The sequence below is a fragment of the Barbatula barbatula genome (genome assembly GCF_947034865.1).
Source record: "Barbatula barbatula genome assembly, chromosome: 23".
NCBI lineage: Eukaryota > Metazoa > Chordata > Actinopteri > Cypriniformes > Nemacheilidae > Barbatula > Barbatula barbatula.
In genome coordinates, this window is record NC_136786.1 from 10,903,699 (window position 1) to 10,928,895 (window position 25,197).

The following is a 25,197-nucleotide window of genomic DNA, read 5'->3' on the forward strand; positions in this document are numbered from 1 at the left end:
CTCAGACTTTTCGGTTATATAGAAAGTAGAATTGTCCACTCTCGTGGCAGAAATGTGCATGTTAACTGTTTGTAATAGTCAAAAATGTAATATTTTGTGTCTTTTTTTCAGCTTTTTTCAAGACGGCTTGAAGACTGCAGATAAACTGAAGCAGTACATTGAGAAGTTGGCAGCTGATCTTTACAATGTACGTTTGAAACAAAATGAGCGACTTGACTTATCTTAAAAGAGATATTTTGTCACTTCACTTATTAAATGTGTCTTACATGTTTTGGTTGATGTTCGCTTTGGTGTGCCTGTGTTTTTGTGTAACTTTTTCTTTTGTGGTCGTAGATTAAACAAACACAAGATGAAGAGAAAAAGCAGCTCACGGCACTAAGAGATCTTATTAAATCCACTCTTCAGTTGGACCAAAAGGAGGTGAGCAGACAGACATATGCTTTGCAATGTCCATATTCTACAGATTTACAGCCATGGAAAAAATTAAGATTCATATAAAAAGATTATTTTTCTTTTTTCTGAATTTTCTATTCATAGGTATACGTTTAGGTAAAATTATCATTTGTTTCATTCTACTAAGAATATTTCTCCCAAATTCAAAATAAAAATATTGTTTCTATTTGCATGTGTTTGCGGAAAATGAAAACTGGAGAAAAAGGTCAAAATAACAGAAAAGATACTTTTGTGTTTTTTCAGACCTTAAATACTGCAAAGAAAACAAGTTCATGTTCACTGTTTAGCAATACAGTGATATTCTATTTAGGATATAAGTCTGTTTAGGAAAGATAAAAAAAGTTCTGTGATAACCTTGATTTTATCTCAGTTTTCATGCGTCTTGTCATGCTTTCAGTCTTTCACATTGCTGTTGGATGACTTTGTCATACGCTGGACTGGAAAGGCTACAAGACATCTAGAAAGCTGATTAAATGAACATTTTGAATGGTCTCTTAATTTTTTCCACGGCTTTATATATGAAGAGTTTATATCCAAAACTGTTTTTTTTTTATCGTGTTTTTTATTATGTTATCATGGTTTTATTGTGTTTTATTTAGCTTAAACAAACCAGTTGAAGTTTGATCGATGTTCATTGGAAAGCACACAAAAAAACACATGGTTTATGAAAAATGTGAAAACTGATTTAGCTCTTTTGCTGGTATACAGCTGGTATTTTATATATAGGTAGTCGTTTAACACCGTGACGTCTAGCAAAATGAAAGCAGTTCAAGTTTGCGAACCAGTTGTTAATATAATATAGTTATCCATCCTAATGCTTCACCCGAACTGGGGAGAGTGCCCAGTGCTGTACCATGCTGGTAGCCAGTATGAAATAGGGCTTGCTGGTAACCAGTGTTGTGCCCCACTGGTTGCTCAGAGAAAAGCTGCAGATTCTATAAGCTTTAGTTAGGAATTAAGTTGAGATAACTTGAAGATGCAGCTGAGGGAGGCATGTGTACTGTATGTTAGTATACACACTCTCATCTGTTTATATCACGTGCTGGGCTTTACACACTCTCTAATGTCTCTTTCTTACGCTGCCTGTGTGGATTGAAGTCTAGAAGAGTAAGTGTCCAGCATCTTTAACATGTATTGTGTTTTTTGTGACATGCAACAGAAAACATTTAACCTATCTCTGTATGTTTTTAAGTCTTCGTAGTACTTGTGAAATAGTTGTTTTTCTTGTTTTCTTATTGGTTTTATTTTACACGTGTTTAAGTTAGTTGATAGTATACATGTATAGTTGAGTATTTTAAAGGGATAGTTCACCCAGAAATAGTTTCAAGCGTATATAAATGTATTTGTTCTGTTAAACACAAAGCAAGATATTTGAAAGAATGTTAGCAATTTCCATCATCCACTACCATAGTAGAAGAACAAATATTGTATATTGAACACAAAGGGAGATATTTTGAAGACTATGACAGTCAACGATGTCACAGAATTGAAAAATCGCTAACATTCTGCCAAATATATTTCTCTGCGTTCATCAGAGCAAACAAAGTTAGTTTTACAGGTATGAAATGCACGAGGTTTAGCAAATTATGACATTTTTGGTGAACCATCACTTAAAAGTAGCCTGTGTGTTTGTACTTGAGCAGGATTCTCAGAGCAAACAGGGCGGCTACAGTATGCACCAGCTGCAGGGTAACAAAGAGTTCGGCAGTGAGAAGAAAGGATATCTGATGAAGAAGAGCGATGGGTACGACACACGCACACACTTATATAACTCACATTGAGCTTCAAGAAACTGCGCATTTGGAGTTTTGCAGGTATAAATGGTTTCAGGGGGTGTAATTGTTCGTTGTAGGTTAAGGAAGGTCTGGCAGAGAAGGAAGTGTTCTGTGAAAGGAGGAATCCTCACCATCTCTCATGCCACCGTGAGTAGATGAACACACACTCACTCGCTCGGTTTGAACCAGTGTCTTCCTGTCATGCGCTGTGTTAAACGGAGGTCTGACATTAAGACTGAAAAGACGTCATTAGCTTTCTGAAGTAAAGCCGAGTGTCCATAACAACCCAGACACCCTGCTGTAAGCTCTTAAAACCATCTGAGAAAATGAGTAACGGGGTGTTAAACGCTTTTATAGAATGTACTTTTTCCTCATCTTGTCACTTTTCGTACGCCTCAGTTTTGGCTTTATTCTGTAGGGAGACTGCACATTTCATGTTCATGTACTGTACATGCTGTTTTATTACATTAATTAAATCATTTGATTTGCCGATAAAATACTTATTAGATCAGAAAAGTAATTTGAACTTGTATTTTTCATGTCTCTGGTTTCAGTCAAATAGGCAGCCCGTCAAACTCAACCTGCTCACATGTCAGGTCAAACCCTGCGCTGAGGACAGGAAGTGCTTCGACCTCATTTCCCGTGAGTTGGAGAGCTCTTGTGGAAGACAACATGAGTGATTTAGTTTCTTTGTGTAATGTGTCTGTTTAATTTAGTGTAACGATTCTTTAAAGAAAATGATACAATTCTTAAAAATGTTGTGTTGTTGCACTGTTAACATGATTTATGACGTTATGACCCTCTTATGCGGTTTAATTAGTTGAATTAATTGTGTTTATTGAGACAGACGCCTCGTATTTCACTTCATTTTCATGTCATGTGTTTCAGATAATCGCACGTATCACTTCCAGGCCGAGGACGAGCAGGAGTTTATCGTGTAAGGGGTTTTCTCCAATGTTTGTCACAATTTGGTCTTGACTTTGGTTGTTGGTAAACACATGGAAGAAATCTTTATAAATGGAGCATTAAGTACTAGGGTTGTGTGGTATACTGAATACAATGGCTATGATTAGGCTACTTCAGAGGGCGTAGACAAAGCTGGACTTCCAAAAGAACTTCCTGTTCCAGTTTTATAACACTAAAGGCTGGAATACACTACAAGACTTTTGCTCAGTATTGACTTGTTGCAGAAAATCTGCGCTAGTCTGCAGATTTGATCGTGTTGTGTTTGATGCCCTGTTCTTTCAATGCGAACTTTCAAAAAGTCTGCAAGTGTATGATGTCTAGTTTTTTTATCTATTCAAAAAAAGGTGTAGTCCGACTTAATACAAATGCTTGTTGAAGATTTGATTACATATTATAAGATTAAAAATTACACAGAATTTGAATGCACTGTACATTTTAATGATGCGCGGGTCTGGTCTTTCCCAACCCGCGGGTCCTGCTTTTATGAAAGTATTTAGCCCGCCCCGCACCATTGTATCTACTTTTACAACCCGCACCCGCGACCATTACAGAGACATACTAGGCATTGTAATGTAAACCAAAACAGGGTTTATTTCAGCCTAAAAGTGCTTGGAAACAGATATAAGATTACATTGCCCTGTAAACTATACAAACCAGAAGCAATAATACCTAGAAACAAAAGGAATATGGATCTTTATGGATGTGACAATTCACTTACCCAACTATGGAAAACTATGCTAACCATGCAGCAAAATGGCATTTTGGATCAGATGATGTTTCTCAGACTATAAGTGCATACTTATGAATAAGAGTAAAATGAAATCTTCTTATAGTGTAGCACCACAAAATACAAACCCTGTAATCTTAACTTTCTGTATGAGTTCAGAAATGTTTTGTATGCAGAATGTGGGATCTCCTCTCTACAATTTAACCAATTATGAGCAATTATAGTAATCTGCCTGAAACTGTTAAAGTTTTGTATGACCGAAATACCACTTTCCCCTTTTGTGACTTTTGAGATGCTTCTATGCCAAATTAGCATCCTAAAAAACTGTAGCAAACAGATACCACAGCAGGGAGCCTAAAACTTGCCTAAGCCGTTTACTTGACAGCTTTTGTGCGTCTTTGCGGCGAGAAGTCTGTGAGTTGGTGTTTGCTCGTCTCAAGCTGGAAACTACACATTGAGGTCACTGAGACCACATTTAACATTTCCCAGACTTCTGTAAATGCAAACACTCTCTCGGGGGAGTAAAACATCAACCCATCGTCTAACTTTTCTCAGTAGTTTGAACTTTGCAGCAGTTGCTTCTTAACCACAGTGAGCTCCTGCTGTTCATCATTGTGATCAGTAGTGTGAGGTGAAGGCTTTTCTTACTCGGCCATTTAACAGCCAGTATAAAAGGCTCTTAAAAGCACCCAGGCTGATCAGAATGAGACCTGTAACCCCTTTATACATCAATGCCACAGTCCCTTTTGACTGGACTTTCTTTTAACAGGCTCGGTGGATGCGAGCCAGACGCCGGCTCCGTCATTTAAGCGCTGTAAATTTGGCCGAAATGTAAATCTGCTGAATTGGGAATAAATGTCAAGAGGAATCATGCAGGGTCATGGAGAGGGTGCTGGTTGAGGATTTAGCTGTTGTTTTGTTGAGGTGAAGTGCGTCTTGTTGAAATCTATAAAAATAGCCAAAGCTATTCTGGGAAGAGAAAGGAAGTGATGACGGGAATACAAGCAAATCAAAAACAACGAAACAATAAAAGCTGGCCACACTCCAATGTTGATGTGCTTGTGCTGCTCGTCTTTTCTATTTGGCCGTGTCATTAAAAGTATGTGTTGGTTAATGTGTTTCTTCTACAGATGGATCTCAGTTTTAACTAACAGTAAGGAGGAGGCACTTAACATGGCGTTCAGAGGAGAGCAGAGTGGAGGAGATGATGGCCTGGAAGATCTCACTAAAGCCATTATAGATGATGTGTTGCGGATGCTGGGAAATGAAGTCTGTTGCGACTGTGGAGCTCCAGGTATGCCGACGTGTTAGTCTGGATAGTTATCGTGCTTTGCTTTTTGTTGACACAAGTCTTCGTGTCTCATGTTTTTTTTATATTTTCCTAATGAGCGATCATGTTAAATAATCGGGATCTCAATATTGGCCAAAATAACCCTACTGTCAGTAGCACATCTATGCGCGATTGCCATGTCTGCGTTTGAGTTGGCATCAAGTGCAGTATTTAAATAAACAACATTTGAAGGAGAAGTTAACCCAAAAATCTACTTCGTGTGATTTTTTACCTGCCCACATGACGTTAAACATGTTTAGAGAACTTCCGGCATCTTAGGAGCACAAATGATGATATTAAGGTTAAATAGGTCCTTCCGCCATAGTGGCTCAGTTGATTTTTTCTGAAGCGACGAGAATGCTTGATGTGAGGGAATCGATATATTATAAGTGTCAGTGTATGGCGTGCGTTCATGAGAGGACTTTGACGCATGTGAGTCAGAGTGCCGGCGTCCAATGGGACAAGCCCCATGCCCCGTCCTGCGCACATACCTGGTACGCATGTGTCAAAGAGCTCTCGTGAATATATCGGTACGGTAAGGTCGGTATTTTTGTTAGTTTTTCAAACATAAAGCATTCTCGTCGCTTCAAAATAATTCGACTGAGCCACTATGCGCGGATGGACCAATTTAACGATGTCTTTAGTACTTTTCTGTACCTTGGCAAAAACTGACACCATGATGTCTATGAGGAGGCCTGGAAATCTCTTGGATGTCACCTAAATATCTTCTTTTGTGCTCTGAAGATGCCGGAAGTTCTCTAAGCATGTTTAACGCCATGTTGGTGAGTAAACAAATCACACAAAGTAAATGTTTGGGTCAACTTCCCCTTTAAAAATATGGTAATTAACCAGATTTCTGTCCTAACAAACAAATACAATAAATAGTCCTGCTTGGAGCACTTGACTGGCAAAACGGTACCTGGATCTGGAGTATTCTGTGTTTTACAAGGTTTGAACTTGAAAGAGGTCAATGAAAAGGTTGAAAACAAGGTTTTAAATGGACAACTTATTAGGGATGCAAATCATTGCTGGTCACGCAATTCAATTCTATTACGATTGTCACGTCAACGGTTCGATATCATGATACGTTACATCTTCAATTTTTAATGTCACTCCACAAGTAAGTCTGACTCCCTCGCACGGCATTTAAACAATGCTTCAGAGGTGTGCACTATGTTGATAACGTGAGTATCGCTAAGTGAAAATGAGGAGTCTTTTACATGTCGATCGGACACTTTACATTTTAAACCCCTTTCAATAATATTCAATGATATTGGTCATTAAAAAGTCATACTGGTCAACCACTAGTTATAGGCTATTCCTCACAAAGGCCTATTTAATGAGTTCATAGGACAAAATGAAATGATCAAATAATGAACAATCAATATATAATACATGTATTGTGCTTATATGTCCTTCTTTAAACTTGTTAACTACAAAGTTGCAAGAGCATCCCGCTATATTTTCTTCGGTTATTCAGCTTTTCTTTCATTTGAATCTTTTTTTCACTAGTACTCTCTGTATGTCTCTGTGATGTGTTTTCTTTCTATTTCAATCCTCCTCTCTATCTCTCTCTCTCATAGTCCCTCCTCTCTGCTCTACACATTTTCAGCCTACAATCTGTCTCTTTTAATCCCTTGTTTCAGCCTCTCTCGCTCTCTCTTTCTCTCTCTCCCTTGCCTGTTATCAGTCTGTCTGTCTGTTGTGATGAAAACAGCAGTAGCATCAGTAGAGTCGAGCCGGCCGCTCTTACATCACTCTCTTATGTAATTGGCTCATGCGGGCTGTGCTGAATGTTCCGAGAGGGCGGCTGCTGGGAATTATTCCATCGCTCGTTCATTGTGTGCACTCTCTGAAAGAGGATGAGATGTTGCACAGGTCCCAGGGGACTTTAGGCTTGTTTTTATCTGTTTTAGCACATATAAATCAAGTCCTCACTGCAGTAATTCATCGGTTTGAACACAGGATTCATTTGAATATTTTGTTCACACGTATTTCAGAATGACTCAAAGGTTTCTTAAATATTGAAATGAATGCGAGATGTTAGATAAGATTTGTGTCTGTGTTTAGCTTGTGTGTGTGTGAGTGTGTTATCTTTCTCATCACGTCAATGGTTCAGCTCTAGAGATTTCCCTGGTGCTACAGCTGTTTTGTGACACACACACATGAACACACAATAATTACACAAACACTGATCAGACAGCGTCTGCATGCCTGCGATAACACTCTCAAATGTTACACAGCGGCCTGCTTGGCAGTATTAAACAATACTGGAGTGGCTGGAACGGAGATTACAAGTCCCATGAGGACCCCTGGTGGTCATGTTATAAAAAGGCAACTGTGTAGTACTAAATGTGTAATGTGTTGATACCGTTTCTTAGTTTTGCCATGTTTTGATGTCCTAGTTGTTCTGTTTTGATGTCCTCAGATCCAAAATGGCTGTCAACTAACCTCGGAATACTGACGTGCATCGAGTGTTCGGGTATTCATCGGGAGATGGGCGTCCACATCTCACGAATCCAGTCCATGGAACTGGACAAACTGGGAACCTCTGAACTCTTGGTGTGTTTATTGTCTCTCTTATTTACTATATAAACACATTTAAACATAGAAGTTCAGTGTGGTACATCCCTTCTAAACACTTTTTATATAATGTCACTTAAATATATTATAAATAATGTAATATTTAAATATTAATGTTAGAATACTAAAATAAATGTGTATATAAAATAGCATATATATATATATATATATATATATATATAATAGCATTATATATATTTATATAATTTAGTTTGTTTTAAAAGCATCTATAATCTCTTGAATTTATATATTTTTCCACTTTTTGATTTAAGCTGGCCAAGAATGTGGGGAACAGTAGTTTTAATGAAATAATGGAAGGAAATCTTTCCTGCCCATCTCCGAAACCCACTCCTGCTAGTGACATGTAAGTTTATATAAGAGATCCATCTGTGGATGCTTACAGTAAATGTGAATCTCTCTCTAAAATACATTGATTTTACATTCTCCCATTCTCTCACATCGTGTTCATAGGACTACTCGTAAGGAGTTCATCATTGCAAAGTATGTCGATCATAAGTTCGCAAGAAAAACATGCGGTTCAGCAGCTGCCAAGATGAGCGATTTGTGTGAAGCGGTCAGGTCACATGACCTGCTCGCACTCATCCAGGTGTATGCGGAGGGGGTGGAGCTTATGGAACCATTACCTGAAGCGGGACAGGCGAGTCGATCATTAACACTGTATTATGGTTTACAGCAAATTGTACTAGCACTAGAAACTAAGATTTGCTTAGTGAGAATTGCTGTTTATAAATGTAAGTTTAAATATAGATTCTCTTTTTGAAAATAGGCCAACCTTTGCTTTTTAAAAAATGTATTAAAGTGGCACCCCAAAGGGTTTTTACAAGCTTGTTAGTGAGGATTCAGGGAGAAAACCTTTAGGGACAATGTCAGCGTATGTTCACTCCAGCTATCTTGTCACATGATGGATGACCCATCCACATCAGATCCTTTGATGAGCACAGATTTTGAGGTCTGGTGCATATCAGGAGGCAGGACGAGACTTGAATGTGAAGCCTTGATCTTTTTAGTTTCAGCACCGAGAGACTTTTCGTTCCTTCAGCAAATGACTTTGATACCAGCGCTCGGCCGAATTGCAGCGTCTAAGTGGGTACAGGCGAATCTTCATCATTTGAAATGAACTCAATTTAGTTTTTACTATATAGTTTTCATCAGACCACAATACATTGATTTTCTGGTTGGATTTGACTATAGTTTATAGCAGCGGAGGCACTATTAGTAGCCTAATGCCTTTTTAATGGATCATCATTAGTACATCAAGATCACATCAAGCAGTTCAGTGCTGCTCTAACGTCCTATAGATTCCTAACGATGCAAAGAAACAGCATTTGCAAGGCATTTAACTGATGTAATGATACATGTATTTTTGAGCTAAACAAAATATTCTGCAGTAATGTTTCACATTTCTCATTGTGTCGTGGATCTTGGTGTCTTTGTTTGGTTCAGGTTGGTAAATAGGTCTCTGTTAGTTGTTCTCTGATTAGATTTGTGATACATTTTTTATTATTATTACATTTTAAAGAGGCCACTTTAACCAAAATTACAATCAGTCTTTGCAGATCCTTTACATCGGTACATTTTATTAGTTCATGTGTATTCTGGGAATCAATCCCATGACTTTGCCCTTGCTAGCACAATGCTTTATCAAGCTAAAGGGAGGTTTGTTTTTGAGACTCAAGATGCGTTAATATGTCTTCATTGTCTGTCGTTGTCATTCTCTATAGGAAGCAGGTGAGACAGCATTGCACTACGCCGTGAGGACGGCCGACCACACTTCACTACACCTGGTCGACTTTCTCGTCCAGAACAGGTAAACGGCAGTTTAAAATCACGAAGCATTTGTATCCACATTTGAGTCGATCACTTAATTTCTTCAGCAGAACACAAAAGAAGATATTTTTAAAAATGTTGGCAACAGAACAGCTCAGCCCCCCGTTTACATCTATTGTAACCAATGCAAGTGAATGGGGGGCTGTTAACAACGTTCTTCAAAATATCTTCTTGTGTTCTGCAGAAGAAAGAAAGTCATACAGGTTTGAAATGAAAAGAGGGTGTGTAAATGATGAACGACTCCTTTAATGTGTCTTTAGTTTATGATTTAGGATTGCTGTTGTTGGTTGATATACATTTGTATTTAACAACCATCGTGCAGATTATAGAGTTATTTAGGTTACCTCAGTTTGCTTTGTGGATAAAAGCTTGCATAACAGCATTAAAAGATCAAAACTGAGCCAGAACTATGCTTGGACGACATCCTAGTAAGTAAACATTATTTGATTTTCCTCTGAAGTGAAAGACAAAAAAAGCATCCTAACAGGTTTGCACTGACAGTTGCCTTGAAGGAAAACGACAGCAGATGGGAAAACAGGGATTAAGAAACTTTCATCTCGGAAATATATTTTGTTGCTCCATTTTTAGCTTTACATCCTCATTGCTTTGTAGAAACACAAAAAAAGATATTTTGAGAAACGGTTCAGTGGTTTTGTGTCCATACAATGGAAGTCAATGGGGTGTTGTTTGGTTACCAGCGTTCTTCAAAATATCTTCTTTTGTGGAAAAACTCATTAAATGAGGGAAGCAAATAAGAAAATAATTTTTAAGTGTATCTTACTACAGTGTTTAAAATGTCTCTTCCAAAGTAGCTCATTTTTATTTGAAAGTATTCCTATAAGCCGAATGTTACAACACCGTCACGAGTCTGTTTTATTTTGCATGAAGTTACATTTTGGGGTCCAGCAGAACTAGCTGGTAAATCTAATGGTGTAAATCTGGGTCAGTGCTGTGTGGTTTTCATACAGAATGAGGATACGCTGCTGTAGATGTGTAGCTGTTCGCTGGTTCTTCCTCACGCTGTGATTCCCACTAGGTGAACAGAATTGGGTTGAGCTCTTGCTCTCTCTCCCCAGCACACTGTTTGCTCACTGCCAACCTAAATTAATGTAGATCGTAAGATGGCTCATTAAAACACTGTTTTAAATAAATGTGCTGTGAATTCAATAGATTTGTTTTGTTCTTAGCATGAATGTAAAATAAAAAGTAGTCCTCAACAGAGATTTTGTTATATTTTGGTTGTCAGTGGGAATCTGGATAAACAAACAGAGAGAGGAAACACAGCGCTGCACTACTGCTGTTTTTTTGAGAAGCACGAATGTCTCAAACTACTGCTGAGAGGCAAACCAGCTACTGATATCAGTGAGTTTGGCCTTACATTTATTTCTCTTTTTTGAGTTGTTTTTTTTGGAAACGGTGTATTTTAATCGATCATAAACATCACTTAAATTTCGTACTTTCTTCTATTTTATGTTTAAAGATATGTAGAGACCAGTCCTTTATCACTTCATCAAATTTTTCCTATAAATGTAATACTGTCTCCCAAAGATATTAATAAAGTCTGATATTCTGTCTAATATTTCAGCCAATCAGAATGGAGAGACAGCACCGGATGTGGCCAGGCGAATGAGGATCGTCCAATGTGAGGAAACGGTGAGTGACATCTGGATTAGATACACTGTTAACAGACTCGTATTCCTAATGTTATCAGCAATGATATGAGGTTGTGGGTGAGTTTGCAAATCTGACTCATGTTTGTGCGTTTCAGCTGGCGCAAGCAGTCGCAGGAAAGTTTAATCCCAAAGTCCACGTCGAATACGAGTGGAATCTCAGACTGGAGGAACTGGACGAAAGCGATGATGACCTGGATGACAAAGTGAGGCGTTACCCCGGCGCACATTTCAAAATGTTCTCCATGACACGTGACTCAGAGGGGTTCATTTTTTTAATCTTATTTCTAGCCGAGTCCTATTAAGAAGGATCGTTCTCCCCGGCCGCAGAGCTTCTGTCACTCATCGAGTCTGTCTCCTCACGACAAGCTGTCTCTGCCTAGTTTCATCGGTCAGCGTGATAAGCAGCGGCTTTCGTACACCGCACTGACCAATCAGATGTACAGCATGTCCACAGACTGCCCCTCCTCCCCAGATGCCCCGCCTCTTCCCCCTAGGAATGCAGGCAAAGGTAACCCAGAAACACATTGACAGCCAGTCACTAACTACAGAAGTTGAGCAGAGAACATCTGATTTAGCTGGATTCTCCTCATACATGTATACAATTGTAATAAAAGAGTTGCTTTCTGTTATCTTACACAAGTGCAAACAAATGGACTGTTGATATTTTATTGTTCGACTTTCTAATATGACTCTTATATGCAAATGTTTTAAAAATGAACTTTTTCTTTCAATCTTTTTTCTGGTCTCTCTTGCAGCTCCCCTTTTGGCTTTTCTCGGTTCTCATTCACACTATGCTACTCTGGCTAGCACTCGACCATACATCAGTGATTATCTACCTCTTTATTTGAATAGACACCTCCCATTTATTTGATGACCTCATTCTGTAACCCCACGACTGTCAAGAACACGTCCGGGCCCTATTTCCCTTAACATCAACAGAAATATTACCTTATGAAAAACAAATGCTTTATGAAAGTAAATTCTCTTTACGGACACTAAGATTTTTGCATTTTTACATTATTGTGACGACATCTACGCACATTTTCCTTCGTAATTCGAATTACTGTAATGCAAATGTGCAAATATGACCCGTGACATGTTATCAATGGGGTTACAGGGACAGTTCACCCAAAAATGAAAATTAAGTTGTTCCGCATCTGTATAAATGATATTTGGACACAATTGACTACCAAAGTAGGATAAAATACATTTTATAATTTTTCTTCTTCTGTTGAACTAATAGAAGATTTTGAAGAATGTAGGTTTGCAAACAGTTCTGGGGCACTTTTGACTGTAATTTTCCTAGTATGGTAGTCAATTGTGGCCAAGAACTGTTTGGTTACAAGCATTTGTCCAAATTTCTTCCTCTGTGTTTAACCAAATAAAGAAATATACAGGTTTAGAACAACACGAGAGTGAGTGATTCATGATAGAATTCTCAGTTTTGGGTGAACTTTTCCTTCAATACTGTACATAATCTCTTAACACAGCATTGTGGTCACTAACCCAGCTGAAATGCAAACTGTAACAGTCCAGTGAGCATCTAAGACGTCTTCATTTCACTTGAAATGCTGAATTTTACATTCATTTAGTCTTGTATCCATTTGTATGAATTTTTATGTTGCACTATTTCTTCTACAGTATATAGTTAATAAACGGTTGACATACTGTATGGAGAATAGTCTGGAGTATGCTTTGTTTTATGTGCGGTGTGATGGTAATTTAGAGTATGTTTACATGGTAAAAAACTGAAAAAAAATTCCTTTGCGTTTTTGAAAAGTTCCACGTACACACTTCAGCGTTATCAAAAAGGTCTGCATTTACATGGATCCAGGAAAATGTATAATATATTTATGCAGGCCAGTGAACAGCGCTATTGCGCTATAAAGAAACCCTACGTGCTTGCGCGCATCTGCATACACTCTTTTAATCTAAAAGCGATTTTAAAACACTTTTTTGGAGTATATGTGTTTATAATAGTGTACATATAAATAATATGTCTCTGCTGGTTGTAGGGTTGCAGTAAATGCAATGGAGAAATGATAGCATGTCACGCGGCACAAACATGCAGTAGATAGAGTCGTGATTGTCTAGTTCATTTTCAAAGGGAAAGATGCGGTAATCGGCTAAACGGGGGCTGTTTCGCTGGCGGAGGCGGTGTGCAAGTGGTGCCTGTGCATCTAGAATCCAGCATCTTCCATGTGCACAGCTCTTTGCGGCAGGCTCAGCTGAAGATAAAATATTTATATATCTTTTTGTGAAAGGAACCGCGTGAATGCCCATTATACGCATGCGTATGACATCATCGTTTTTGGAAAACGCCACCTTCAGAGTTTACACGGAAACTATAATGCCGTCGTTTTCAAAAACCGTTTTTCAAAAGTTTGCATTTTCAGTACACCGTTTTTACATGTCGTTTTTGTGTAAAATGCATAAAAAGTCTCGTGTAAACGGCCTCAGTCATCAGCAGGGACTGTGCATGTAAAAGTGCATGTCACCTGAGCTTGTGCATGCACATCTATATGGTATACGAGGGCCACAATGCTTTAAAAACAAAGTATACCCCAGGCTTTAATATTTGTTTGGTTAACTTGCTGTATTTACAACACAACACACATCTTTTCTGGTTTTCTCTGACTGAGCTTTTCATTGGCTGCTCCTCTCTCAATGCTGTCCTCCTACTGGTAAAACCAAATGTCTTTGGGGAGTTAAAACACAAAATAGATTCCTTTTCACTATCCGTCAATCTTTATGTGGATAATGTTCGTCAGCTTACACTGAAACTCCTCGAAATTCTCCACTTCCAAAAGTACTTACCTCACCTGCTCTCGTTTCAATAACACATGAACTCCCGTCCCTTTATTTTCTTTCACTTTTATTTATGTGTGATGTTAACTCTCCATTCTAAATTACGGTGTCATTGCATGTTGGTATTTTTGTTTATTCTCCCATCAGCCCCTCCCTTGTCGAACCCGACTCCCTCCACCCCTGCCTCGCAGAGCCCCAGTAGTGGCAGCTCCACCCTGTCTAAGAAGAGACCCCCACCCCCTCCCCCCGGACACAAACGCACACTGTCTGACCCCCCCACCTCGCTCTCACACACCTGTAAAGGTGGGCTACTGTAACTGCGGGCCATGGGCCACCTGTTTACTCTGGATTTATATTACAATATACAATTTTTCAATCTGCATTTCAGTCTTTTTAGATTTGAGGTTTTATTCCTACAAAACTGGGTTTGATAAAAACATAATTTGAGTTGTTGTACAATAAATTTAAGGCAAGCAGTGAGGGTCTTTCACGTGATCCTAGGTACCTATTTTTAGAGTTGTTAGAAAACACAATAATATAAGATAACATTACAAACACATTGCATTACATTAATTCTTTGTTGCTTTACTATGTTACACTCCATGTCATCTTTGATATGATCACCCACGTAAAGAGGACAGTATTGTCAATAAAAGGCTCAGTCTAATGAGTCCATCCTTAACCCAACCCAGTGGTTTGCATGGTGCTTCATTTCTTTGGATCAGGACAAAGTACTTTGTAGTTACATGTTTTGAGAATGTTAAAATGTCATAAGTGCTTCTGTGAACCATTATTGTGCATGGCTTCGTTTAAACGTGATTTTAAAGCTTTGTTACTTAACAAATTGGAGATACGTTAAGAAATGTGTTTATTTGGTAGGACGTTTGGATGATTTAATATAATAAAATACTGTTGAACAAACTCTTTTTTTTTCAGGAAGCGATTCAACGCCTCATCCTGTCAACAAGATGTCTCCTGTGACAAACAGATTTGAGGGCATCCCACAACAACGGTGAAGCATCATCTCAAATGCATTTTGTTGAAAAAATGAACCCATCGGAACAGCTCATTTATTGACATGTTTTCTTTACAACACATTCAAGATACACATCTTTTATCAGTTTGTATATCAAAAACTGTATTGTCGCTTATGCGATGCTCGACCATTCGAGCTACAGTAATGCTAATTCAAAGGTAGCAAAACTAGGTTTGAAGTTTTATGGAGCACATTTGAGTTATATTTAGAACGTTTATATTTTATATGTATTTGCGTTAGAAAGGTCACTAAACATCAGACTGCAGTTTTATATTTGGTCATCCATGTTTTATTTGAATATGTCCTTGTCAATGTGTCTGTGTTGTTTGCGAATGCAAAATACAACGACTTTTCTTAAATGTGATGCTGTCAGACACTGCTTTGAGATATACGCGTGTTCTTTATTTTAATCCTAGTCTCAACACCAATAAACCCACTCTTGGACCACGGGTTCTTCCCAAACTACCTCAGAAGGGTATGTGACATGCTTTCTACGCGTGAACTTTACATTAATAGGATTGAATATTATAATGGTCAATCTTCAGATAATTTGGGATTGGGATGTATTTAATGATATAATGTTATAGTTATTTGCTTTTTTCCGGAACTGAAGTGACCCAGAAACAAAGATAAGAAAACTTTCAAACATAACACAGCATTCATATCTGAATTTGCATTCTTCGTTACCAGTTGCCTTGCGTAAGATTGACAGCATCCACCATCCATCAATGGATAAAACTAACCAGCCTCCTGAGGCAATCATGTTCCAGAAGACCCTGCATAGTTCAGACACCCCGCAGAAAGTCCCGCTAGCCGACAGACCTCAGCCAGGGGATGTACCTCCTAAACCACAGCCTTCAGAATTAGCCCCCAAGCCAGGAGAACTTCCTCCTAAACCTCAGCTGTCTGACCTCCCTCCCAAACCCCAGCTGGGTGACCTTCCACCTAAACCTCAGCTGAAAGATCTCCCGCCCAAACCTAACCTGACCGACGTCTCTCCACCCAAACCTGTGTACACTGAGGTTGTTCACAAACCTCCATCCGGTGATGTCGCTCCCAAACCGCAGCCATCAGATACCCCGATGGTTATTCATCAGGGAGAGCCGTCACCTCAGCCTGTCCAGTCTAGTGAAGACACAAATGGAAGTCCAACCTCTGCACAGGAGACGCCTGTACCATTACCTAGAAAAATTAATCCGGTGAGGATTTTGTCTCGGAAATATTGGGGATTCTGCTAATATTGAAGCAATGAGGTTTTCTGTAAGACATGCTAACATTCTTTTTTGCTTTATTCTTTGAGATTAAGAGTAAGATGCGGAGGGTGAAGACCATTTATGATTGCCAGGCTGATAATGATGATGAGCTGACGTTTGTTGAGGGTGAGGTCATCCTGGTAACAGGGGAGGAAGATCATGAGTGGTGGGTGAGTGGAACGTAACCAAAAGTTCCCGAAATGAAAATGATGTCACTTATTCCCTCTCATGTCTTTCAAACACTGTATATGACTCTTTGTTTAGTGGAGCACAAAATAAGATATTTTTGAGAAATGTCAAGGTGGTTTCGTGTCCATTTAATGGGGGAACCATGTTGTTTGGTTACCAACATTCTTCATATCTTCTTTTGTGTTCTGCAAAAGAGAGAAAGTCACGGCCTATTTACTTTTATTCATCATTATCTGACCACATGATTTGTCTTTATCTACAGATCGGACACATCGAGGGTCAGCCGGAGAGGAAAGGCGTATTTCCCATGTCTTTTGTTCACATTTTGTCTGATTGACACACAGACGTCCTTCGCCGCTTACCTGGCTATGGGACATACTTAACCTAGCTGCTGAATCCATAATGCAAGTTTAAGGAAAATGCAACCGCAGTGGAAAACACATCGCCACTAAAGACAGACTGTAAATAAAGTATCCAACTGTACCGCCGTTTCTCTTATCCTTTATACGTCATCCAACACTTTTTCTCTCAAATACTGTTACTGTATCTTTGTATATAAAGTTATACATAAGTGTGTGTGGGGTTTCACACAAGGACGTGTGCGCCTTTGTGCAAAAGTAAAAACTTGTTTGTCTGAAAAGTACTCCGCCTGCCAGCACGTCACGTCTGGGGCCAGTTTTATTGTATTAATGTGGCTACGGTTGACACATAGCGGTCCCTGGCATATCTTCCAAATGGAATAACTGGACTTGTAAGTTTCCTGAACATCAGGAATTTTAAGTTTTATCTTTTCCTAATAGACCACTAAAGCATGTCTAAGAGTGAAACAAACGCTTGCTACCTGTGTAAAAATAACCCGTGCAATGCATACATTTAACTGGTTGACTTTCACCCGTTATACCATATCAGTGTTTATCTTCACAGACGTAGCTGCGTGAAGGATCTACTTCTACAAACACAATGGTCGCCCAGTCAAAGTTCTGTTACATTTCCTCATTCAGCTTTAGTATTGTGACAAGCGTTTGATTTTGTGATGGATACTTGAATACTTTGAAATGTTTATTCTGCAATTGTTTAGATGTTATATTTTTATGTAATAGAATGTACTGTATTACATTTACGAGTTAATGCTGTTGTCATCCATGGAACTCCCAAACTAAGTTTTACTTGCACTAACTCCCATTGAAGGACAATCGCCATCAGTGCAGTTCATATCACTAAGACTTAAGAGGGCATTATGAAAATTTACATTTAAATGACCAAGGATCTTATGAACGCAAGCTACAGTTGCGGTTCACGGACTGCATTCTGTCAGGAAAGTGCAATCCTTGCACATACTCAGCATGGTTGTATTTAAAGTGGTTTTTAAAAGTTGAGTGCAGAGTCAGAGGACTGTGTCCACTGTCTGAACATGGCCATCACTTACCATTCCACCATCAATAAAAGATGTTAAACTGCACTTGTTGAATGTGGATTGTACATTTCAGGTTTGGGTACCAAATAAAGAGTGCAAGCACAAGAATTTGTCAAACACACTGAAGTGACAACTGAAATTTATTCGCAGTCCAGCAACATACAAATTTAAATGGATCTACATCCATACCAATCTCATTAGGCCCACAATCAAATCCAGCCATTACAACAGGAAGTTAAAATGAAGCTGCTTCTTAAAGCCAACATAAAGTGCCATGCTATAAAACTATACACAGAAATGTAACTTAAACAGAACCTCTTTGGTTCGCATACCAGACTGCTGGTAAATAAGGAATTATAAAAACAAATGATCACTTCATTTTGATACTTTCGTTTTTTTCGATTGGTCCACCTTTTCCACGGACTTAATGACCCCAACAGCGACAGTCTGTTTCAGATCCCTTGCTGCAAATCGACCTAAGAAACAAGGACGGGCCACAAATAAAACTATCACTGGAGTAGTTCACTTTAAAATAAGCACCCATTGAGGTTCGAAACATCACAACGCTGCTTCTTACCCAAAGATGGATAGTTGAAGAAGCTCTCCACACACATGGGCTTGTTAGGCACAAGTTTGACTGTAGCAGCATCTCCAGACATCAGATACGGTGGAGAGTCCTCCAGTTTCTTTCCTGAACGCCTGTCTAACTTCTCCCTCAGCTCAGCAAAACGACATGAAACGTGGGTTGTGTGGCAGTCCAGAACCGGAGCGTAACCAGCCTTGATTTTACCCGGGTGATTCAGCATGATTATCTGCCAAAAAGACAAGTTTATGATCAGAAACGTGTCCTTTTTGTCCGATTCCAATCAGGAGCAATCCAGTACCTGAGCAATAAAACTGCTGACGTCTGATGGTGGATCCTGCTGTGAATTTCCCGCAACATCCCCCCTCCGTAGATTCTTCACGGCCACGTTCTTGATGTTGAAGCCTACGTTGTGGCCCGGGAGGGCCGTCTGAAGCCCCTGGTGATGCATCTCAATGGACTTGACCTCTGCGGTCAACTTCGCTGGTGAGAAGGTCAGAACCATCCCGGGCTTCAGGACCCCAGTCTCAATCTTGCCCACAGGGACGGTGCCAACACCTAAGAGATCAAATAGATTGGAGATCGATGTAAAAAAAACAAGCGTTGAATGAATCTTGACGCATACCACCAATCTTGTAGACGTCCTGCAAGGGTAGACGCAACGGCTTGCTTGCATTGCGCACTGGAGGAAGCAGAGAGTCAAGGACCTCCAGTAGGGTTCGGCCACTTGAGAAACCTTCTTTCCTCTTGAGCTTCCACCCCTTGAACCATTGCATCTGAACAGAAGCATAAGGTCAATGGACACCAAACATCCTTGAGGTGAACGTCTCGGCCGCATTACCTTTTGAGTCGGCGCTATCATGTTCTCACCGCTCCAACCGGAAATGGGCGTGAAGGGCACCGCACCGATCTCGAACCCGATCTTTTTGATGAAGGTGGAGACGTTCTTCACCACCTCGTCGTAACGTTTCTGGCTGAACGGTGGTTCTGTGAGGTCCATTTTGTTGACGCAGACCATCAGCTGTTTCACTCCGAGCGTGTAAGCCAGCAAGGCGTGCTCTCGCGTCTGACCGTTGCGAGACACGCCGGCCTCAAATTCACCTTTTGCCGCGGAAACAACCAGAAGAGCCGCGTCAGCCTGCAGGGCACAAAATGTGACATTTAAACAAATCCACACCTTGAAGCAAAGCCGAACCTCATACCCAAGAAGCGTGACGTACCTGTGAAGTGCCCGTGATCATATTTTTAATGAAGTCACGATGACCAGGTGCGTCGATTATGGTGAACGTGTATTTCTGCGTGTTGAACTTCAACAGAGATATGTCGATTGTGATGCCACGTTCTCGCTCCGCTTTCAATTTGTCCAGAACCCAAGCGTACTTAAAAGAGCTCTTTCCCATCTTCAAAAAGAAGTCAAGCGTTTAAATTGCAGCATGGGATATATAAGTTGAAATAAGGACTTAAACCCTGACCTGGGACGCAGCTTTCTCATACTTCTCGATGGTTCTGGGATCAACTCCCCCACACTTGTAGACGAGGTGACCGGTCGTCGTGGACTTGCCACTGTCCACGTGCCCGATTATGACCATGTTTACGTGAATCCTCTCTTTTCCCATATTGTACGTCGGTGTACGATTTTCCACACACAAATCGAGGCTTGTCTCACACAGCCCTCCCTACGCGGTTTGAATCTATGGTAAAGTTAGTGGTCCAGGGGTCACTTATGTATCGATCTTGATGATTGAGTCCTGCTGACATCAATAATCCCGAGGCTGATGGGATAATGACCGACAGCGCCCATAATCAACCGGATACGGCTTCTTTAACAGGTACTACATCGAACATACAGTGGTAATAAAGGTTTACCACACTTTTGGGGTTTTTGAGGTAAAATTGGGAATCTTTTTGTACAACGCGTAACAAAAATGTGTTTTTTGAACGCTTTGGGTTTCCTGTAGCTCAGTTGTAGAGCGTTAACAACGCAAGGTTGTGGGTTCGAACCCGGGGGATTGCAGATAGGCTACCTATGTAAAATGTATAATAAAATGAAAGTCGCTTTGGATAAAAACGTCTGCCAAATGCCTAAATGTAAAAGTAATGTAGATGTAATGTCTGCAAAGCGATGTAGATGAATATGCACATGTGACGACAAAACAGTGGGTCAGTTTTTCCAAATTGGGATATTTACGTAAACTGAAAGATGCATAAACGAGCTTTCTGTTGATGTATTGTTATGATATGGCGATGATATCTGGCGGAGGTACAATAGTTTAAACTCTGGAATCTGAGGGTGCAAAAAATGCCTTTAAAGTTGGTAATCGGAGGCTCTGTAGTAGCACGTCATCCCCTCAACAAAAAGAAAGTTTTTTTATACTTAGTGCAGGAAATTAACATAATACCTTCATGAAACTTGATATTTAAAATTTTCGACAAGAAATAAGGTCATTTTTAACCATACAATGTATTTTATTTTTGCTATTGAGGCTGGTTTTGTTATCGAGGGTCACATATTATTTATTTATTTGTTCATTTTACGTGACAGTGGCTAATACCAAATGACAACTTTTACTGTAGGCCAAACAAAAACATCCCTCCTAAAACTGGTTTGCTAGATCTAAATAAATCGACGTTTTATTGTATAGGTATTTTTGAACATCAAAATGCATGTATATTTATTCATGATATATCAGCTGGTTTCTCGGAAAGTGTGTCGTCAGTCACTATAACTTTTTGCACCGGTTTACATAACGGGACTTTGTCCGTCAGGTGTGTCGCTGATGCGCAACAGCAGGCGCTGAACAGCAGGGGGCGCATCGAACGCAACCTTATAAACTTCATACATTATTATTATAAAGATCGGTGTCAACGGTAAACGCATGCCGTCCAGTTATCGTCGTGTACTTGAATCTTTGTCGCATGACATCACTCCAGATGCTTTAAATTGAGCAGCGGGGCGTTTGGTTGAAGTGAGCGCGAGGAGCGTGACGTTGTATGAACCCGGAAATAACAGTCAGTAAAACAGTGAGAGAGAAAGAGCGCTACTCATACTGAGAAGGAGAGAGAGAGCGAGATCTTAACCTTCCTCACTGGAGCTTATAGCGTGGACTCCATACGTGGTTTTCAAGGCTTTGGGATAAGGGTGAGTGCTCGAGGTTTTCGTATGTCGATCGCCAGCGTTTAATCTCTTTATTCTGTATGTATGGGGCTTTACTCGGCATGCATTAGTGCGATAGTCCAGCATGTGAGTGGTGTGCTTTCGGCACGATGGCACCCTTAGCCATCCACTGTTTAAAAGGACATAGGCTACATAGGAACACATTAAACATTTGACAGTCAAATACATGTAACGAGCACGGAATGAAACCGTAACAGGTCATATAGTGCATTGCAATGCAGGGTTAATGGGACTGTTCTCACTGAGTGCAAGCCTTGTGCAATATTTGCAAGACCTGCTCTTATATTACTCTTTTTATTTTTATAGATGAATACATATTTCTGTAAATATGCTGAGGGCTATGTAGGGGTGTCCAAACTGGTGCCGTTGCACACGTATGTGATCCTAAACGTGTGTGTTGAACGCTGTGCTGTACAGAAAATCCATGTCTCATGGCACCAAGAGGGGTATTTGTGTGCATGTAATGTTATGAGAGAATTTGCTAAACATTTTCTGGTTCAGAAGCTCTTTAGATGCGAGATGTGAGTTTTATTGTGCCTGCTTCTGTATTTGCCTCTGTGCATCTACAGATAAAAGTCAATGGTTTGCTATGTATGAGTGCAGTAGCTTGAACATATATGCAAATCTAAATTGTGTTTCTAAAAGCAGTGTAACTATAAGTGTCAGGTTCTGCAATCAAGTTTTGCAATTTATAGCACTTCCCTTTTCAAGTTTTTCTGAAAAGTCAGTAATGTTACAGATCAGGCGTCATTGCTATTGTGGCACAGAGACAAATGACTATATAGTTCATCCATAGCTTATCTATATCCGTTTAAGATAATATATAATCTGTGTGTAACATTAAACACAGGCGAATATTTCATTTAGCCGGCACTGTACACAATAATCCATCACTTCTATATGAACCTCCCACTGCAGCCATTTTAAATTATACACCTTTAAATAAATAAAGCCATCACAGTCATTGACATGCACCAGCTCGGGTTCACACAGATCGATTAACATCTCTCTGCGTGTCCTTCCTTCTCCTTTTATGGTATGTAGGTGAGGTCTGGAGTCAGCATACAGGAAGACTTTGACGTGGTGATTGCTGACAATTGTGTCGGGCTGTATGCTTTCAGTCATAGATTAAGTCGGGTTCCTAATGTGGTTGCCGATTTGTTTGTTTGAGCGGATGCTGCGTACTATACACTATAGTGTCTCTGTAGAAAACATCAGGAACATTAGAGTAAAACGACGTTTTAATGGCAGTTAAAGGGAAAATGTAACAATATTGGTGATCATAATTATAAACCTACATTGTATCAACAATATACTGTATATTAACTATAAAGAACATAGACTGTTTGCATAAAAACATCTTTATCTGAGCATCCGTGTTATATTAGCTGGGAACTAATACTGTAATTTAAATTAAAATGGTGATACATTTTTTTTCTGTAGAAACGAATCCACGATTGTTGAGGAAAACAATTCCGGATCTTCCTCCATAGAATGGATTTAATGGGGGACAATCTTATTTCCTTACAAATATACGAGAAAGGTTGTGTGTCAATTTTTTTTAAATTAAAACTCACAAACAAACAAATATTTACAAATATGCACCTACAAATGGTTTCAGATGAAGGGATGTACTATACTTCTAATCTTCAAACTTATACTTTGGATCATGGCAGGCAATGCACACATCATTTCTTAATGTTTAACCGTGTGTAGGGCACACATTGTGGGTCTGTTTGCTTTAAGGACACATCTTAGATCAAGGTACTCAGTCAGTCACCAATGTGTCGAATCCATCAAATGGTAAGTGAGATATCTCACGTGGACGTGGTCGTTGTCTGCATCTGTTTGATAGTTTGGGAAATAGGAACATTTTTAAACCTGTCAGGAGCTTTCTGCTTTTATCTGGAATGACACATTTTATAAATGGTTTATAACATCAGCTTTCAGTTTGGTTGGTGTAGGTTTCACTATGTCAGATGATAATCCACACACCGTGTCGAGAGGATGTGGTCTTTGCTACTAGTTCAACAAGTGGAATTTCCTCAGAGAAATACCTCTTCATTTGGACAATGTGAAGTCCATGTTCACTGTTAAAGACCCCATGAAAATATTTGACAGGTTTCTTTCTTGTGTTGACATATTTTAAAACAGGTTGGTGCCAACATTTTTAAAAGACGTATCCCGTAGTCTTTAGTGTACACAGCCAACACAAAGCCACTTCCTTTACAATAAATCGATGGTTGACAATGGAAATAAAGTGTTGGTGTGCAAGCGAAGACAAACTGTACCAACAAATCATGATTTTCTGTTAGTCAGAAAGATGTGTTTTTACAGTAAAATGTAAGGGGAGGTGACCGATAATTGTATATGCCCATGTGTACATGATGAGTCATTCAGTCGTACATCATGAATATTAATGAATTGGTTTTCCCAGGAAAAATATTAAATGTGTTTGTGTGATAAAAGCGTTTTACAGAAAAAAGTTAATTTGGGGAAATATTTTGTATATTTTTAAAGAAATTGTTCACTTTCAACATACATTTTCATGATAATTTACTCACCCCTGTTGTCAACCAAGATGTATATGTATTTTTTCCTTTAGTCGAAAAGAAATTAAGGTTTTTGATAATAACATTTCATGATTATTCTCCATATAGTGGACTGCAATGGACTCCAAACGGTTGAAGGTCAAAATTACAGTTTCAGTGCAGCTTCAAAGGGCTTTAAACAATACCAGACGATAAATAAGTGTCTTATCTAGCGAAACGATCAGTCATTTTCTAGAAAAAATACAAATGTTTATGCTTTATAAACACAAATGGTTGCCTTGCTCTGTTCTGCAAGCGCTATCACGACTTGACTTACTACGTAATTACGCTGAAAACTATGTCTCGCTTGATGTAGGCAGTACCGAGTCAGTGTTTACAAATGTGGAGAAGGAGGACCGTTCAAAAGTTATTCAATGACACATAAGAAATTTTCTTTGTGTCAGTGTTTTGTTAAAAATGGTCATTTCGTGTGCGTATCCTGGATTCTGCCTACTTCAAGCATGACATTTTCAACGTGATTATGTAATATGTGAAGTGGTGATTGCGCTTCGCAGAGCAAGGCGAGCATTTGTGTTTATAAAGCACATACATTTTCATTATTTTTAGAAAATAACCAATTGTATCGCTAGATAAGACCCTTATACATCGTCTGGTATCATTTAAAACCCTTTGAGGCTGCACTGAAACTGTAATTCTGACCTTCAACCGTTTGGAGTGGCTTGGTTGACAACAGGGGTGAGTAAATGATCATGAAAATGTATGTTGAAAGTGAACAATTCCTTTAAGGTTAGTGAATAATTTGTGCGGTTAAAATTCACATAAGTGTTTACAT

General features: G+C 39.3%; 3 protein-coding genes across 6 annotated transcripts in view; 2 read left to right on the forward strand and 1 right to left on the reverse strand.

The window, feature by feature from the left end:
• The window catches only part of asap1b (ArfGAP with SH3 domain, ankyrin repeat and PH domain 1b), a gene marked incomplete at its 5' end in the record, with an annotated part of 50,777 nt that extends 32,677 nt beyond the window's left edge, over positions 1 to 18,100 (forward strand). For 2 of the 3 annotated variants that reach the window (XM_079488360.1, XM_079488358.1), the window contains 21 exons: positions 112 to 187; positions 334 to 420; positions 2,097 to 2,197; positions 2,306 to 2,375; positions 2,783 to 2,870; positions 3,117 to 3,165; positions 5,052 to 5,215; positions 7,680 to 7,813; positions 8,107 to 8,198; positions 8,306 to 8,492; positions 9,577 to 9,662; positions 10,929 to 11,044; positions 11,268 to 11,335; positions 11,451 to 11,558; positions 11,644 to 11,863; positions 14,311 to 14,466; positions 15,100 to 15,175; positions 15,616 to 15,674; positions 15,890 to 16,398; positions 16,500 to 16,622; positions 16,904 to 18,100. In XM_079488360.1, coding sequence (XP_079344486.1) covers positions 112 to 187; positions 334 to 420; positions 2,097 to 2,197; positions 2,306 to 2,375; positions 2,783 to 2,870; positions 3,117 to 3,165; positions 5,052 to 5,215; positions 7,680 to 7,813; positions 8,107 to 8,198; positions 8,306 to 8,492; positions 9,577 to 9,662; positions 10,929 to 11,044; positions 11,268 to 11,335; positions 11,451 to 11,558; positions 11,644 to 11,863; positions 14,311 to 14,466; positions 15,100 to 15,175; positions 15,616 to 15,674; positions 15,890 to 16,398; positions 16,500 to 16,622; positions 16,904 to 16,978 — 2,644 coding nt within the window. In that variant the 3' untranslated portion in view covers positions 16,979 to 18,100. The remainder of the gene's footprint in view (positions 1 to 111; positions 188 to 333; positions 421 to 2,096; positions 2,198 to 2,305; positions 2,376 to 2,782; positions 2,871 to 3,116; positions 3,166 to 5,051; positions 5,216 to 7,679; positions 7,814 to 8,106; positions 8,199 to 8,305; positions 8,493 to 9,576; positions 9,663 to 10,928; positions 11,045 to 11,267; positions 11,336 to 11,450; positions 11,559 to 11,643; positions 11,864 to 14,310; positions 14,467 to 15,099; positions 15,176 to 15,615; positions 15,675 to 15,889; positions 16,399 to 16,499; positions 16,623 to 16,903) is intronic. The other variant, XM_079488359.1, reaches the window with a different exon arrangement.
• Positions 18,101 to 18,166: 66 nt separating this feature from the next.
• eef1a1l3 (eukaryotic translation elongation factor 1 alpha 1, like 3) lies at positions 18,167 to 21,821 on the reverse strand. The gene is made up of 7 exons (XM_079488361.1): positions 20,111 to 21,821; positions 19,859 to 20,038; positions 19,480 to 19,776; positions 19,264 to 19,414; positions 18,940 to 19,196; positions 18,633 to 18,867; positions 18,167 to 18,531 (listed from the first exon to the last, which is right to left on the reverse strand). Exons 1-7 carry the CDS (start codon positions 20,252 to 20,254, stop codon positions 18,431 to 18,433), a joined length of 1,365 nt encoding a protein of 454 aa, XP_079344487.1. The 5' UTR covers positions 20,255 to 21,821; the 3' UTR covers positions 18,167 to 18,430.
• Positions 20,424 to 25,197, forward strand: part of fam49bb (family with sequence similarity 49 member Bb) — a 41,551-nt gene continuing 36,777 nt past the window's right edge. The window contains exon 1 of one of the 2 annotated variants that reach the window (XM_079488363.1): positions 20,424 to 20,467. The gene's annotated coding sequence lies outside the window, so the exon portion shown is untranslated. Of the gene's footprint in view, positions 20,468 to 21,427; positions 21,778 to 25,197 lie in introns of those variants that run through there. The other variant, XM_079488362.1, reaches the window with a different exon arrangement.